The sequence below is a fragment of the Rasamsonia emersonii genome, assembly GCF_000968595.1.
Source record: "Rasamsonia emersonii CBS 393.64 chromosome Unknown ctg1118621760041, whole genome shotgun sequence".
Classification (NCBI taxonomy): Eukaryota; Fungi; Ascomycota; class Eurotiomycetes; order Eurotiales; family Trichocomaceae; genus Rasamsonia; species Rasamsonia emersonii.
This window is the reverse complement of record NW_013563246.1, coordinates 84,341-101,271: the sequence shown is the minus strand read 5'-3', so window position 1 is coordinate 101,271 and position 16,931 is coordinate 84,341. Positions and strand designations below refer to the sequence as shown.

Genomic DNA, 16,931 nt, shown 5'->3' with positions numbered 1-16,931 from the left:
GGGTGTCTGTCATCAATCATTATGGACCTCGAAGACAGAGTAATTCTAATAGATTTTAATAATATTATTTCTGAAGAGAAATCATAATAAATGGGCATGATTGAGGTAGTTGTGATAGCAGTAATGTATATATTTATATTCCTTGCTCTGTTCACATCTAAGTACAGTACATGTAGTTCGCACACCGCGGGGGGAGACAAAAATAAGATAAAAGCCGAAAAATCAAGTGTATGTGGACCGTCTGCCTTTTCTGGAATTCTTCATCGTATCGAGTACCTAACATATCGAGCAAAAATATATAGATAGTAGATATACTGACAAATATTTGATTTGCAAGGATCAAATTTCTACCAATTCCTATCAGACAGTATTATCATCGGCAAACTACTACCCCGAGACCGATTTTTTTTTCCCCCTACCGTAATACTTTCTTCCATCAACCCGAAGCTCCCCGCGAAAAAAGAAAATGACAATCGGGGCTCCCGCGGAGAGAACTTGTCGGGTGAAGGTTTAGGCGGAGATTATGCGGAGAGCTTTTCTCCCGAGGATGAATCCGTGAGCAAATTGCCCCACTAAGCTTCTATGACATCCAATCCAACTGCCGTTTCTTGATCAACCTCGTGACGGCAAAATGAAGCTTCTCCCCGAGGTTAGGGAGATTGACTTTAGGAACAGATTCTGCAATTCGATACGAGCTGGAGGCGGCGGGGATCGGGTTTTGTTTTAATTTTCTCGAGATTATATATTGAAGTATTGCGGCGATTCTCAGATGTCTTCATGACTTCATGACTGCTGACTACTTAACGACTTACTTCTCGTGATAGTTTGTTACTGTCGAAGTGCATCTAACCGGTCATCATGTCGCCAAGCAAGATCGATACGAGGCCGTCGTATAAGATCGCCTCCATCCCGGCGGATGGCATCGGCCCCGAAGTCATCGCCGCCGGCATCAAGGTCCTGAATAAGCTGGCGGCTACTCTGAACACGTTTGATCTGCACTTTGAGCATTTCGACTGGAACAGCGACTACTACAAGAAGCATGGCAAGTACATCCCGGATGGCGGGTTGGAGGAGTTGAAGAAATTCGATGCCATCCTTTTCGGAGCGGTTGGCGCGCCAGGTATGACAGACATATGACAGACGGACAAAATGCAAGCAAAGTAAAGAAGCATTGCGATTGAGACGTTTTTTCTTCTTCCTCTAGATGTTCCCGACCATATCTCCCTTTGGGGCCTGCGCCTGGCCATCTGTCAGCCCCTCCAGCAATATGCCAATGTCCGGCCTACAAAGATCCTCCGCGGCACGCAATCCCCGCTGCGAAAGTGCGCACCCGGCGACCTGGACTGGGTCATCGTCAGAGAGAATTCCGAAGGCGAGTACGCGGGCCAGGGAGGCCGCAGCCATGTGGGGAAGCCCTGGGAGGTGTCAACCGAGACGGCCATTTTCACGCGGCACGGCGTCGAGAGGATCATGAAGTTTGCCTTCGAGACGGCGCAGAGCAGACCCCGTAAGCTGCTGACCGTCGTTACCAAAAGCAACGCGCAGCGAAACGGGCTGGTGATGTGGGACGAAGTCGCCGCGGAGACCGCGAAGCAGTTCCCCGACGTGAAATGGGATAAAATGCTCGTCGACGCCATGACGACGCGAATGGTCCTGAAGCCCGAGTCCTTGGACACGATTGTTGCGACGAACTTGGTGAGTGGTGACTGCTGTCGGGGTTTGCTGTTCTGAAGAATGTTTGACGAGAGCTTACATACGTCTACAGCATGCCGACATTCTTTCCGACCTCGCTGCAGCCCTTGCAGGATCGATTGGCATTGCTCCCACAAGCAACTTGGACCCGACGAGGGAAAACCCGTCGATGTTTGAGCCGATCCACGGGTCGGCTTTCGACATTACTGGGAAAGGAATCGGTATGGCAGAAGGGTTAAAAACCTCGTTGCAGATACGCCTGTGACTGACTGTCTCGCATTAGCAAATCCCGTCGCAACATTCTGGACGGCATCGGAGATGCTATCTTGGCTTGGAGAGAAAGAGGCAGCGAAACAGCTGCTGGACTGCGTCGAAGCTGTCTGCGAGAAGGGCATTGTCACGCAGGATCTAGGAGGCACGAGCACCACCGCTGAAGTCACTGATGCTGTGTGCGATGAGATTGAGAGACGGCTGGGAAAGGCAAGTGCCTCGCAATAAGCCAGAATCAACTCGATGTCAGCTGGAGCAGATATCCTGAGGAGACTGAGGATGATATTGCCTCGGCAGTCTGTTTATGCTTTATGATGGTGTGCTGAATGGACATACATTGATAGATCTGCACAAAAGATGGGTAGCTCGTTAAGTCGCATAAATATGAAGACAAGTACAAAGCTTTTTTGTAGTTTCTCTAAACATTGTGTACCCGTAGAGTGGGATCATTAGTACGAAGGTGATGGACTGTATCAAGACTCAGTAGTAAAACTATATGGATTAATTATAGAAGAAGTAAAAAAGCTCACATCCCACCGCAGGAGACCAGCTGCCCAGGGGATGTTACGAAATCTCACCATGCTTTTGGTAGGCAGGGTACCTGCTGGGCGATGACGTCTCCAGGGATAACGCAAAATCAGTAGCAATATTCTGGCTGACAAACTGCAGACGAGTTGTACATTCCACTGGGCTACTGACCATGGGCTTTATACAGTGAAAGAGAAGCATGAAATACTCCGGAGTATGTCACTTAGGTGAAGGCGGGCGCAGCCGATGTGATGAGATCCGGTCACCCCGTCGCTTTACTTTTCGTATGCGATGGTGGGGAACTCATATAAGGCAAGATGAATAATATATAAGCTCCAGATGGTTATATCAGCCAGATAAATGCAAAATCGAGGTGTATAACTATCCACATTTTTGCAGTATTTCATGTTGATGCTTATCAGTCTTATCAGTCGGCGCTAATCCATATCGGGGAGCTTCAGCGGAGCGGGAATCTTAAATTTTTGTTCGCCGTGAAAAATCACGAGACGCGCGCCAACACCGAACACCAAAACAATCAGCTTGAAACAGCATCTATTACCTCTTCTTAGATGTTGTAAATGTTCTAGTCCGGTTTGAGTGTTGTTTTTCTGTCGCAGTGAACACAATGTCGCAAAACGCGGGGTCGTCGAGAAAGCGTCGCCGCGAACCTTACAATGTCGACGTCAAGCTGGTCGAGATCTACGAGGACCTGGCCAACGAGAAGGACGAGATCAGACTGAAGGCCGCGCAGGAGCTGGTCTCTCGCTTCACGCCCGAGGCCAAGCCGACCGACGAGCAGATCCAGAAGGCGCTGCAACGACTCTTTCGCGGTCTCTGCAGTGGCCGCAAGGCCGCCCGAGTTGGGTTTTCCATCGCCCTGACGGAGGTCCTGGCACAGGTCTTTTCTTCGTCGAGGAAGTCAGACTCGACGGAGGTGAACATTTCAAAGGTCCTGGAGATTTGGGAATCCGTCTCGGACGCTGGAGGCAGTGAATCAGGCCAGGTTGGTTGCAATTGCAAGTCCTACAGAAGTGAAGGCAAGCTGATTTTCTGCCACAGGAACATAGAGACCATCATTTTGGTCGACTCTTCGGAGCAGAGGCGATCATCAAGTCTTCGATATTGTTTAAGCCTGATGTGCCATTCAACGAGTGGACTCGGCTCCTCACGCTGATAGTCGATCTGGCAAAGAAGAAGCCCTGGCTTCGTGAGGAGTGTGGTTGGGTCATATACCGCGGTATCTACGATCTTGCGGTGCAGAAAGCGGATGTGAAGTTTGTGGAGGCCGCTGTCGACCATCTGTGCTCGAACGAGCTCGCACGTACGCCCGAAGCAGTCGCCGTCTGGCTCGCTGCGAAGGACCTGTTTCCCAATGCGAAACTTCCCAAGGATGTGTGGAAACATGACGACCCTCTGGATGCTCGTGAGAAGAGTGTTTTGGCCAAAGTAATGAAAGAATCCTCTTCCGGGGGAGACGAGTCTAACAAAGACGCCAACTCTACGAAAACCCCGGCTACGTCCAGCGTCTGGACCTCGAAGCTTCACTTTGCTTGGGACGCAGTTTTGACCAGGATTTACGACGCGAAACCCTCACAGGGAAAATCAAAAGACAAGCCGTCGAAATCATCACGCATTAGTTTTGTTGATTTCTGGATTGAAGTTGTTGACAGTAAGTTCCATTCTATACTAATGGCGTACGGTTGACGCAGCTAACGTTCGCATAGATGGGCTTTTCGCCGCTGCATCTTCCGAGGAGCGCAAATACTGGGGTTTCCTCGTTTTTATCAAGGCGCTGAACGAGGCTCCTCTGCATTTGGCTTCTCTGGTTTTTACCAAGAACCTCGTGCGATGTCTGATGAACCAGCTTGCGGTCGAAGACCGATATCTGCACCGCATGGCGCAGAAGGTTGCCAAAGCTATCCATGCCCGAGTTTCGAAGGAGCCCGAGTTTGCCGCTGCGGCCGTGAACGGCCTGCTGGGACCGTCCGGATCAGTCAATTTTGATCAAATTACCAAGACGAAGACGGTGGATAAAATTGTGGTGGAAGCGACTCCTGACGCCTTGAAGCAGATCATTTCTCTGCTGGAGCGCCTAATTGCAGTGCCAGGGACTACGGACGGCCAAGCGGTATCGAGCCGTCAATCTCTTGCCGGTCTCCTGCTGTCGATCGTCAGGTCCCGCAGCTCTCCGGGCGAAGAATACCAAGCAATCATGGAGGACATTCTGACCGTCCTTGTGCGCTTCGCATATTTCGTGGGCCAAGGAGATCAAGCTCCGCATCCACCTCTATCACAAGCGACCCAAGAACATTTCCGAACGAGGATCAACTCCTGCCTGAACAGCCTGGTCAGCAACAGCAAAGATCCCGCTGGTCTTACGTACGCGGTGGTTCGCAAGATCCGGGACTCTGCAAAGTCCGCAGAATGGGGCAATTTTATTATCGAAATGGACGACAAGGTTCGCGAGTCGGTGGACGGAGCTTTCAAGTCATTGAAGAAGCTTTCCAGCAAGGTCAGAACTCTCTCTAACTCTGTATTTTACATGTTCAGACTAACAAAGTAGCAGGCGAAGCATGCTGAGAAAGACCAGAATATCTCAGGAATCCAAGCGTTCAGGCTACTTTATTCCTTGACGATCTTACAAGTCTACAACGGAGACGCGGACGCGGTTTCGATGCTGGACGAACTGGGGTTCTGCTACTCCAAGTTCTGGGGACACAAGAAGTCCGAAAAGGACGAAGATACGTCCGACGCGTCGAACGCCCTGGTTGAGATCCTCCTGAGTTTCGCGTCGAAGCCATCGCAGCTTTTCCGTCGGATGAGCGAGCAGGTCTTTGGCGTTTTCGCGGACCAAGTCACCGCCGATGGACTCCAGTCACTGACCTCGGTGAGTAGGCACAAAAGTTTTACTCGATATTTTGACTTGGCTAATCGTCGAATTTAGGTCCTGGATGCGAAGGAGAATCTTGCCGGCCAGCAGGAGATGTTTGAGAAGCAGGAAGATGAAGATGAGGAGATGGTCGACGTCGATGATATGGATGTGGACGACGATGATGTCGAAGTGGTGGACGGACATGATCATTCGGAAGAATCTGCATCGGAGGAGAGCAGTGACGACGAGTCCAGTTCTGAAGACGAGGAGGACGACAACGAGGAGGACGACGAGGACCTGGCGGCGTTTGATGCCAAACTCGCAGCGGCGCTCGGCACCCACCGAGCAGACCAGGATCTGAACGCCGAGTCATCCGAGTCTGACGCGGACATGAACGACGACGAAATGGAAGCGCTGGACGAGCAGCTGGCGAAGGTGTTCAAGGCGCGCAGAGAAGCACTCAACAAGAAGAAGGAAAAGAAAGACGCCAAGGACACGATGATCAACTTCAAGAACCGGGTCCTGGATCTGCTGGAGATTTACGTGAAGAAGTGCCACTCGAGCGTCCTGGCATTGGACCTAATCCTGCCACTGCTCCGGCTGACGCGCAGGTCGACCGTGAAGCAGCTGTCGCAGAAAGCGAGCAGTGTGCTGCGCGAGTACACCAAGCTCTGCAAGGGGTCCGCCGTGCCGAGTTTGAGAAAGACAGGCAGTGAAAACGACGACAGCGATGACGACGACGAGTCCGGAACCGAGAAGTCCGTCTGGGAACTGCTCCGGGCCGTACACAAGGAAGCAACCCTCAGCGGGCCACCCGCCCACTCGTCCGCCTGCAGCCAGGCAAGTCTGCTGCTGGTCAAGGTGCTGGTCGCGCACAACAGGGACAACATCCCGGCGATCGTGGACCAGTACGCCGAGACGCGCAAGCAGCAGCTGCTCAGCAACAAGTGCCACGTGCAGCCGACCTTCTTCACTGACTGGAACAATTGGTGTGTGTCGGCGGGGAAGCAGTTGAAGAGTCAGAATTGACCTCTAGGAATAGCACTACTTATATGAATGTATGTATGTAGATACATGGACGAGGGGTAATATAATAAATTTCTGGATATTACTGTTGTTGTTATTGTTATTTGTCTTGGCTGATTAGGATATATATATCGCCTCTCTTAAGAGCAATGACTCTGCGTTGTATATATATTGCTTTTTCTGTAAAGCAAAATAAAAATAAAAATAAAAGTAAACTTGAAAAGAAAGGAGGAAGCAAGCAAGGAAATAAAAGAAAAACATGAAGAAAGTTAAACACGGCTTATTCGAGAACGATTCATAAATCAATGATAAGTAATCTGATCTACCCTGCAGTGTGAAATGATGTTATTTATTTTCCTTTCTTAGCATATATTTGTATATTCGTATATATACTTTCAATCATTATCAACACCGTCATCATCATCATCATCAATAGAGCAAAAGCCATCGCTAATCGCTAATCGCTATGCTATCATAAACAATCTGTATACATACATACATACATGTATGTATATCAATATCAACATCAATATCAATATAAGTGATAAGGCTCCATACGGAGGATCACCCGTTACATCCACCCATCCATTCATTATCATCAACCCATCTCATCACTTTCCTCTCAATATAATTCCCAAACTACTGCAAGCAACATCTGGCCTTTTAGAAACCCTTCACATACCGATGCTGCTTCGTCTCCGCCAACACCTCCAGCTTCATCCCGACCTCGATCTCGCCCTCGTTCCGCGGCGCGCTCAGCATGCCGAAGCACGGCTTGTACTTCATGCCCTCGTCGACGCGGCGGTACGACATGAGCGTGTCCCAGGGCTCCGACTGGTGTTTGTTTGCCGTGGACGGGTCGACGTTGGGGACCTGGCAGCGGGTGCAGCGGGCGATGATGTCGATGTCTAGCGGTTTCTTCTCTTGCTTCTGCTCCTTCTCCGGAGACGTAGACGTAGACGTCTGGCTGATTCGCACCAACTTCCACGTGTCCTCTGCCCAGGGGACGGTCCCCTTGACGACGATGTTGGGCCGGAACCGCTCGATGGTGATCGGGTCGACGCCCTTCTTGGCCAGGCGCGCGTTCAGCTCCGCCATCGACGCCTCCGACGCAATGAGCACCGGGTGCACGTCCGGGAAGAAGGTCGTCTGCGTGCGGCCCAGCACGCGCGGGTCTCCGTTGCCGCGCAGCACGCGCGGTGTCGGCCCTTTGTACACCAGGCAGACGTCCTTTTGCAGGAAGGCTGAGAACGGCTCGTTCACGTCGCGCCCGTACAGGTACCCGTCCGTCTCGAGGTCCCAGATCTTGACGCTGGCCAGGGTCGTGTTGGCCGCTAGCCACTCGTCGCTGGGATGCGCGGGGATGCTGACCGTCTTGCCGGACACGCTGATCAGCAGCGACTCCCCGTCGTCGCTGAGCGCTGTGCCGATGAGCGTCATCTGCGGGATCTGCCGGATGGTGAGGAACTCGCGCGTGCGGGCGTCGACGAACATCCACCGCCGGTCCAGGTCCAGCCCTTGCAGGCGCAGCGTCGTCCTGCTGACCTGGAAGCCGCGGCAGGATTTGATGGGATAGACCCGCAGCGCGGTGACTTCAGTGACTGTTCTTTGCCTGTGGCCGAACCGGAGTAGGCTGAGATTCGACTGCCATTTGCGTAGCTGGGGGGAAGTCAAGACCACGATGATGGGGATGAGCACGAGGCCGGCGAGCAGGGCGTTGGAAAAATATGACGATGAATATGAGGAGAGATGGAGACGTAGTGTGTCCATGATGGACATAATTGAATTCGAGATCAATCAGCTCAATTTACTAATTCAATGAATTATTGAAGAGATTGAGTCGAGAATTGCAAACATCAGTCATATCAGTGAGCTATAGTAGCCCTCGAGAATGACTGCCTATCAAAGTGATGCTTTACTCAATGGAGAAACAATCAACCATGGATGAGGGATGCTGTTCGCAGCAATTACCCCGGACGGCGGTAACGGTTTCTCCGGTACCGGCAGTCGATAAATAATCAATCCAACCCCTCCACTCTGAGATGGATTTACTTTTGCATGCCACAACGTAATCAGTGTGGCTATTTTAAATTAAAAAACATCTAATCGAGTTGGGCATTGTATTGATCTCAATGGCTGTGCAATGTTTATAAACAGTTGCAATTTGCCAGGCTACATGGTCAACCAGTATGTATGTATATATATATTCAATGCATATGCATATATGACGGGAACGGCAGGGCGCATTCTATGGAGTCTCCCACGCCCAATAATCAGACAGCTCGCACGCAAGTTGCGGAAATGAGATGAAACCCCAAGCGAGGGGAATATCGGGCCATCGCACCCTTGCTTTGCTTGTATCTGGAGTAACATGTCACGTGGGCTGTTGCGATTGCGGTGCCTCGTCGATCCAACACGTCACCATGGCTTTGATCAGCGCAATGGCGACTTGTCTGCCCGTCTCGAGACTTTGCTCGTCAGTCCAGCTGGGGACATGGAAGAAGACCGAGGCCCGGTCTCGTCCCTCTTGGAGCGCTTGCGACAGACTCGTGTAGAAAATGAATTCGCAGAGATAGCGACCGGCATCTTCGGAGATTCGAATATCGGTCCCTGGCGGCGCAAAGGACTTCCACGTTTCCAGGAAGTGATCCTCCGCGGGATAAGGTACAATCCGAGGAGAAAGAGCCGGCGAAGCGACGTTGTTGTCGGCCTCATCAGAAGTCTTGGCAGGCCCGGGTTTCAGTACGGCGGGCAGGCCCTTCTCTTTCCATAGCTTCTCCCCGTCTTCAAATCCAATATTTCCATGGATATCTGTAATCTGGTAATTGTCGCGGTGTGCCTGCGTTTCCACCGAGTAATACCCCCTCGTCGATGCTATGCCGATATGCACGATAAGATCGGGTCGCCTTCCATTGTGTTTCTGCGCAAAGTCCTCGAGGATCGCGGGCAGTTCGGTCCGCACGCTTGCATATGCCACCGGGATGGGGGAAGGGTGCGCATGGATGAGGATCTCTCGGGGCGTAGCAGACGGTCCCTTCGTGGGGAGAGTGATGGACGAGGGAAGAGATGCTGCAATCAAGTGCGATGCGTTGACGGCATTGCTTTTGAAGGGCTGGAATAATCGTCAGCTATCTGGATTGATCTCATTGTCATAACAAGCCCGAGAAGCAGCGACTAAATGCATACCCCGAAACCGGTCACGAGAACTGATATCGGTTCGGATGCTGGCGGTGAGGCTGAATTGGTCTCGGAAAGGTTGGCAACTGTCCCGCAGTCCCCCATGATGTCAATGTCGATCTATATCCGATAAGGCAAGAAGACAAGAACCTGTTCCAAAAAAAGAATAAAAGAAGAAAATTAAGATAGTCAAAATGGGATCTGGGCCACGCGAGTCAGTTATAGAGACTGTAGTTGGGCAGGGAATGCAGAGCATGACGCTGGCTGCAGAGAGGGGTCGAGCATGATAAATGTTCCCCGCGATCGACTGACTCGCCGCATCCGGCGAGCACGCTGATTGGTGGACAACCAGAGTTATCGATACAGCTGCTGCTCGATTAGAGATCGGATCCTTCATTATAGCGATCGCGAAACACACCCAGTTTCGACGAAGAATTTGATAGATGTGATAGGATATTAAAAAATAAAGCCAAACGAAATTCCCTGCTGTGTGAAAGTTCCGGGCTGGAGGCTGAAAATAGGTGTACTAAGATGGCTGGAAGGAATATAAAGCTCACCCCCCAGTTGTTTAAACTTAAAGCTGTTAGAAGGTGCTGCCAAAACCATGCTTCTCCTGTGACAGGCCTTTTACATGCCTTTGACAGCCAGGGATTTGCTGACGACAGCGCGTCCAAACCCAGGCCCCAGCAAGTTGGGTCAGACTGTTACCACTTGAGCTAGAGTTCAGTTGGAAGGACAATCATTGTTGTGAAATTTATGCTGCATGGTTGCCTGGGTGTCTATGTTGACAGAGAACCTATCTAGGTAGGTAGCTATCGACCCTTCTCGGTTGGTAGGTGACCTACCTAGGCGGCCCATTGTGCACCAAATCAACCCATCTTGTTGATTATCACAATCGACAAAGTTCAAAGTAAGTAACTACATCATTCAGCATGTAAGACAGGACCAAACGTCGAATCCTAGGATAAGTCCAACTACGCTGCATAAATATTCAGGTCTAAATTATCCACAGGCCCGCTCGTCTGTGCCTGTGGAAGTATCAATTGAAAGCCATTTTTTTTTGTCGAGATGAGGAATATTAAGGCTGGCTGTGAGCAAGAATCCCAAAACAGCAGCCTCGGGACCCCCACACTCATTTGGGGTTGTTGTTTTCTTCAGGTTCGCATCCGACCGGCGAGGCTTGTCTGCCAGCTCGAGACTCGTCAGGGATTAATTTTTAAAAGCAGCTGAGCGGCCAATGAGGAAGATGGATACACTCATCGAGCGCCTTACTGGACGGAAACAATGAGGCGTTGATGCACCGTCATGGTCAGTGCGCCGTGGGAGACCAATGGCAAAGACCGACGGAGAGGAAAATCGAGGCAATTCCTGAGCCCTTTCAAGAAAACATTGTTGAGAAAATGCCGTTTTATTTATCAATCGGGTTCAATGCAGTGAGTTGGCTTGCCTAGTGGCGTGTGACCGCAAGGAATGGAAGATGCGGCTGTTTACTCTGTGGTTAACTGCCTAAGGCATCACTGGTTTATAGACAGGTTCTGGAATCCAAGATAGAACCGCTACATCGTCCGGCCAGAACAGTTGCCAGCCATCTGGACCCAAACATGAAGCTGGAATCACAGAGGCTTGGATAGTGCTTAATGCAAGCAAGACCCGAAAATGAGGGAAGAAGGCGTTTTTGCCTAGGAATTAGTAACAATAGTTGGATCTCTGTTTCTGTTTTTATCAGCGGTGGGGAACTCTTCCAGCCCCGGGACTGCGGCGGCCTGGTGGAGTCAGGAAATCGTGAATCGTGATGAACCGAGCGGTACACCGCACGATCGGATGGAGCCCGAAGCCCCATTTCCTTCCGATGATCACCAACAGCAGCACTGTCTTCCCCGATCAGGCATGATGAGTCATGACGAGGGGATTGATGCAAAGCAGTTCTATAGGGCAATGCCTACGCGTGACTGCCCAACCGCCTGGAGTTCAGCCTGGATGGAGACCAGGAGAACGGCAAGATGGATGCGAAGTGCAGGACATCACCGTGGTGACCAGTGGGGAAGTGGGCCATTGCCATCATGAACAGAGGGTCTGGTGGACTCGCATCAGCCCAGCCAGCAGCAAGGAGTCCGGAATAGCCTGCGAGCAGTTCATAAGCACGAGTACTCCGTACGGTAGACTCATGGGGTGCCCGCCGCTGGAGCCATGGTAACGGAAAACTCCTCCAAGTAAATCTCCTAGCCAGGGGTTGTGGGGGGGGGTTGTACCGTAGTATGTATAGCATCAGTCTCAACTAAGCTGGATTTGGGGAGGACCCGACAGACTCAGAAATTGAGTCATCGGCAGACTTCCCAGACTGACAGTCAGGGCTTGAGAAATTGAATGTTATAGGTGCGAATAGCGCGGTCCGGCAGGAAAAGGAAAGGAAAAAAAAAGCTCCTACTGGTGTACGCCAGTCGCAAGTCACGAGAGTTGTGACATCCGTACAGGGCAATGCATTTGACCAATCAGAATGCAGTTTTGTTTGTTTAATATGACTGTTCCTGACGCGCCTGTCCGAGACGGTAATATTACTCGACGCGCGCGGACGCGTCTGCGGGGTGCCCGACGCGTCACACACGCGCCGCCGCCGCCTCGCTCCGTCTCGCGCCTTCCTCGCGGGCCGAACCGGCCTCAGCAGACTCGCAAGCGCCTTCTACATTGGCATTGGCGCTGTCATTGTGCTATCAGACTGTCCAGCATCCCTTTGGGTACTGGAAGGAGGTATACGCCTCTTCCAAGCTGACCTTGACAAATTCCTGGGGCCTTCCACGGGGCCAACCTCGGTGTCAGCTGGTCTGCGCGGCTGACGGTCGATCGCCGTTGGCGTCTCTGCCGTTGCTGCGCAGCGAATGCTGTGGCCATTTGATCAACTCACCTGCGTCTCAGGCTGCTAGCTGCGTCTATCGAGCACATTGCGCGTCCGCTGCTGCCAGGCGTCGAGGCGCTTGAAGCAGGGGGGGAACCGCGGCCCGCCACCGACTGGGCGAGGCGAGCGCATCCTGCGTCTCCACCACAGGCGCCTGAGACGTGTATTTCGCGCCGCCATCCCGCCCTGACGAACGCCCACTAAGTGACTAACCCTAGCCCAGGTTCGCCCGCTCCCAGCCCCCTCATTTTATCACAGCTCTCTGCCTTTCGTGCCCCGAATGCGACTGAGGACTGGCTCCTCATCTCTGAACGGACAAAATCCTCGAGCGCGGTGGCAGAAGGACGACGGTGACAGTGTACGGCGTAGACGCAGGACGCCGCCCCAATCCGGGAGTTCGCTGCTGCAGCGCCGTGCACTGGCGCCGGAACCCTTGCAGTTCGCGTCAGTAACCTGCAGCAGGCTGTGTGGTCTCTCAGGCTCGACTCGAGTCCAGCGGTTTGGCAACCGGCAACATTGGCACCTAACAATCGCATCCTCTAAAGTAGACGGACCTGGGGGTGCAAGACCGTTTCGAGCCAAACTTTAGCTTACAGAATCCTCATTGACACCGAGGCGTCCATTCAGCACTGCGATCGTATCCTGTTCTCATTGGCGCAGCTGGCCCGCTGTCTGCGTGATTCACCTCCCCAGGCATTCCAAACCCAGTATCTCTTCCTTTCAACGTTTCCCCCCAACTTGCGCTGCACTTGGAATCCCAGGAGCTCACGCCTGTGCCATTGGAGAGGCTCTGGGACGAGTATCAATTATTATCCTTTCAGCTACGGCATACGGCGTATATCGATCGTCCTCCCCGGCCCCGCTTAGATACTGGGACTTGGATTATCTTGATCCGCTGGGTCCACTCGACGGATACTGTATACAGTATTATTATTATTATTAGCTCTGCCAGCCTACGGCCTTCGCCTTTCTCTTAGCCTTAAGCTTGCTTGCTGGTCTAGGACTAGCCCGATGCATTGACGTGGTTCAAGGTCTGCGATTTGGGTGGTCAGTGTGGGACCCCCAAATTGACACCGCACAGCGCCAAATATCACCTTTGCCGTCCACGACCGCATCCTCCTTGACCAGCCATCTTTTCCTTGCGAGCGACGCGCTCGCAACGTCAAGTCAATTGCTGCTGGGCTGTCACTCCTATCGTCCGACGTGATCCCTTTTCCTTTGTGTTAGGCAGGCGTTGTGTGTGTCTCCCAGAACCCCCCAAGAAGCGCTCTGACTGATACGGTACGGATACTTGGGACGATCAATTCGAGTCAGATGCGCTTCGCGGGAGGCTGGCGCTGCTTTCCTTAGGATCCAACCTCAACGTTCTGGACGAGTTCACGCACTGTCACGACGACCGATTCCGGCTTCTCATTATCTCTCCTATTGTTGCATGTGTTTTTTTTTTTGTCACGACTCATCGTTCTTTTATTGATTTCATTTTCTTTTCCGGTGACGCCCAGCTAGCAAAATTGGCGCTTCCCGATTGATGTCGACTCTGTGATCAGACAACTCGGAATCGCAACGACCAGAACGAAAGTCACGAGATAGCGATCACTCGGGCAGTTCATTGGCTTCGATAACTGGCATGTTTTGAGTTTACGGCGCCCAGAATGACTCTTTGAACGCCATGAGACTGTTCGAGTGCTAGGATCACAGAGATCGAGATGTTTTGGACAATAGCTTGATCCCTTTGGTTGTCTCGACGAAAATAAGGCGTATCTTGAACGACCAATCCGCTTGTGTTCGACCATCTTGATATGCGGCATCAATCTTCATCGCCTCGCTGTTCTCCCATCATGGCGCAGCAACCGCAGGGCTTGTCCCGTACTCTCCCCAAGGATTTCACATTTTCATCGGTCGATGCAAGCGCACCGAAGACGCCCGAACACCCTTTCACTGAACTAGAAATGCCACCTCCTCCCCGTCACTCAAGTTGTCGTATAGGAAAACCCCGGTTGCGAGGTCCAGTCAATCTGTTTACAAGTACAGAGGGTGAGCCCAATATTTTCGACCTCAGCAGAGCCGATGTTCCTCTTCCATCGATCGAGTTTCCCCCATCTTCGGAAGTGTCTGAGCCAGAGCAGCCTCCAAATGAGCCCGTCACCTCCGATCTCCTGCAAGTTCCCTCTTCGAGACGCATGGCGTTCAAGACACCACCAGCTCAGATCCGAACAACGCCTTTCAACTTCCCGGAAACGACGCCATGGAGTTCTGACGATGCACAGGAGATTGGGAGCTCAATTGAACGTCCGGGTACGGCATGTTCCAGGGCATCAGACTCTTCAGTTTCCTCGGTCGAGACGTACATGACCCAGCCTTCCCTAGGCGGTGGAAGCTGTACCAGCCTGGAAAGCGATGTTCATGACTCCTTTGACTCTAATCCTGCAGAGGCGAACAAGTTTCTTCTCGAGTCTCCGTCGCGGCCGACAACTACCCGGAGACGATCCCTTGAACTACCAAGGGAGAAATCGAGATGGACAGCAGATATGGACAATCATCTCTGGAATACGTACCAGCTCTATCTGCAAGATCCTACCATCACACCATTCAAAATGCTTCCCGGTAGTTTGCCTCCGCTCGGAGTCTCTCACAAAGTGGCCCGTGAAGCAAAGAAGACGTGGGCTCGGAAGAAACTCAAAGGTCAGCAACCAATCCATTCATCACTTTTTCAGGCGACTGACGCGGATCGTTCAGGGGCCCCTGGCAAAGAAGACGGAGCTTCTGCAGGCAACCGGAGTGGCAGCAGTACACCGACTGCGAAGGTCGAACCAGTGAAGCCTCGTTGGCCAAGATCCGAAGCTGCAACGAGGAGGCGGCTCAAATTCCTCTGTAAACGAAAGTTATCGATCGCTCCACACTATCAGCGAATGTTACAATCTCGCAGCCCCTCGCCTTTCCCGGATGTTTTCTCCCTGACTGCTCGGGAACCTCCCAGATCCAACGCAGGGCACAGCAATCCGGCAACATTTGCTACCCGCGAGCTTGGAGTTTCCCTCGTCTCGAATTCTCTTCCTACAGCGCTTTCGCAACTTGCTGCTACACCTGATCATGCTTCCGGGCAGGAAAGGAGTGATGATTGGTTCAACCACCCAGTGAGACAGCCTGTTCAGCAGGCCGGCAACTCGGGCTCGACGGCAGCAGTCATCCTGTCCGGTACCGATCCTATACCCCGTCTTGGCTCTCCTTTTATGTACAACACATGGGGTCCTGATCACTCGCGCCGTCCTGCTCCCCCAACCACACCGGCCAGGCGACGGGGCACGATCCATGTAACTGGCTCAAGACTGAGATCGCCTCCGCGTATGGAGCTCAATTCGAATGTACACAAGCGCCGTGCAACGCATCAGCTCGATCTCAGCCCCAACGCTGGCGGCATCCAGCGTAACATCCAGGACCTCTTCCGCGGGGGCAAGTTGAAGGACGGCCAGCGACGAGTGCGTCTTCGCAATCGCGGGAACACCACTGCTGGTTTCACTTCGAAGGAACGCCTCGAACAACTGTTCTCCCCCCTTTCGCCTTTCCAAGTTCCTGGTAGCTCCAGCCATGATCGAGCGGAGACGCAGGACGTTCGTAATGACCTGTTGCACCCGGGTGGAGAGACTATTCGGCGTTTGGGCTCACCATTCAAATTCGACCCCGGACCACGCATCGACCGTTCACCAAGGACTCCACGTCATGCTCCCTCGCTCTCAGATCCATTCGCCGGAAGTTCCTTCCACAGACAGATCAAACGTGACGATCCTAGTCAGGTCTCTCCCATCAAAGAGCAAGAAACACCTGTGCGACTTCCTTATGACCCGACGGAGGAGGGAATTTCTGATGCTGAGCGAATTCGGAGGCAGATTCTGAACTTGCCATTCACGAAGAAATAAATGTAAGTTGCCCATTTTAGGGGTCTTTGCGGACCACCAGCTAAAAAAAAATTGATAGGCGGTGACAAACCTATGCGTATGGCGCCATGCTTACAAAGACTTGACTCGCCGGATCTTCCCCCAAATTCAACTTTCACCATTTCTCTTCGATGTAAAGAAACTTTATGATATGAGTTACGGCTTCGGATATAACAGAGAACGAAGCCCTAACAAAAATTTTACGACCGTGACGACATGATCATACGACTTTGGTTGCCTTTGAGTCATAAAAATTCACCAGTTTTGATTATGGTCGAATGATGATTCAGCTTAATTTTCCCTGCGCTTTTCAAAAGATCGAAATCTCCGACACTGCGCATCGTCCCTTTTTGACGACTGGCATTTGCCTTACGATGGACACGTGCGACCTGGCAAGATGATGTCAATGTACGGAGTCGAATCTTTGGCCCTTTGATGATTGCAAGGGCTACGTGATTGACGAGTGATACGACACATTACTATCTTTTGTTTTCGTTTTCTCATTTTTCTTGAATCTGGTTTTTTTTTCTTACGCTGATGGAGT

The 16,931-nt window shown here is 51.9% G+C and overlaps 5 protein-coding genes across 5 annotated transcripts; 3 read left to right on the top strand and 2 right to left on the bottom strand.

The window, feature by feature from the left end:
- Positions 1-858: 858 nt before the first annotated feature.
- T310_2837 (Tartrate dehydrogenase) lies at positions 859-2,190 on the top strand (the record flags this gene model as incomplete). The annotated part of the gene is made up of 4 exons (XM_013474269.1): positions 859-1,120; positions 1,205-1,695; positions 1,766-1,913; positions 1,946-2,190. The coding sequence occupies 4 exons, from the start codon at positions 859-861 to the stop codon at positions 2,188-2,190; spliced, it is 1,146 nt and encodes a 381-aa protein (XP_013329723.1).
- Positions 2,191-3,115: 925 nt separating this feature from the next.
- Positions 3,116-6,391, top strand: T310_2836 (DNA-directed DNA polymerase; the record flags this gene model as incomplete). Its single annotated transcript, XM_013474268.1, has 5 exons — positions 3,116-3,493; positions 3,550-4,159; positions 4,215-5,002; positions 5,057-5,377; positions 5,435-6,391. 5 exons carry the CDS (start codon positions 3,116-3,118, stop codon positions 6,389-6,391), a joined length of 3,054 nt encoding a protein of 1,017 aa, XP_013329722.1.
- A 392-nt stretch (positions 6,392-6,783) lies between these two features.
- T310_2835 (MOSC domain protein) lies at positions 6,784-8,158 on the bottom strand (the record flags this gene model as incomplete). Its single annotated transcript, XM_013474267.1, has 2 exons — positions 6,784-6,838; positions 7,071-8,158. 2 exons carry the CDS (start codon positions 8,156-8,158, stop codon positions 6,784-6,786), a joined length of 1,143 nt encoding a protein of 380 aa, XP_013329721.1.
- Positions 8,159-8,762: 604 nt separating this feature from the next.
- On the bottom strand, positions 8,763-9,670 carry T310_2834 (Pyroglutamyl peptidase type I; the record flags this gene model as incomplete). Its single annotated transcript, XM_013474266.1, has 2 exons — positions 8,763-9,500; positions 9,575-9,670. The coding sequence occupies 2 exons, from the start codon at positions 9,668-9,670 to the stop codon at positions 8,763-8,765; spliced, it is 834 nt and encodes a 277-aa protein (XP_013329720.1).
- Positions 9,671-14,293: 4,623 nt separating this feature from the next.
- On the top strand, positions 14,294-16,369 carry T310_2833 (uncharacterized protein; the record flags this gene model as incomplete). The annotated part of the gene is made up of 1 exon (XM_013474265.1): positions 14,294-16,369. One exon carries the CDS (start codon positions 14,294-14,296, stop codon positions 16,367-16,369), a length of 2,076 nt encoding a protein of 691 aa, XP_013329719.1.
- Positions 16,370-16,931: the final 562 nt, after the last annotated feature.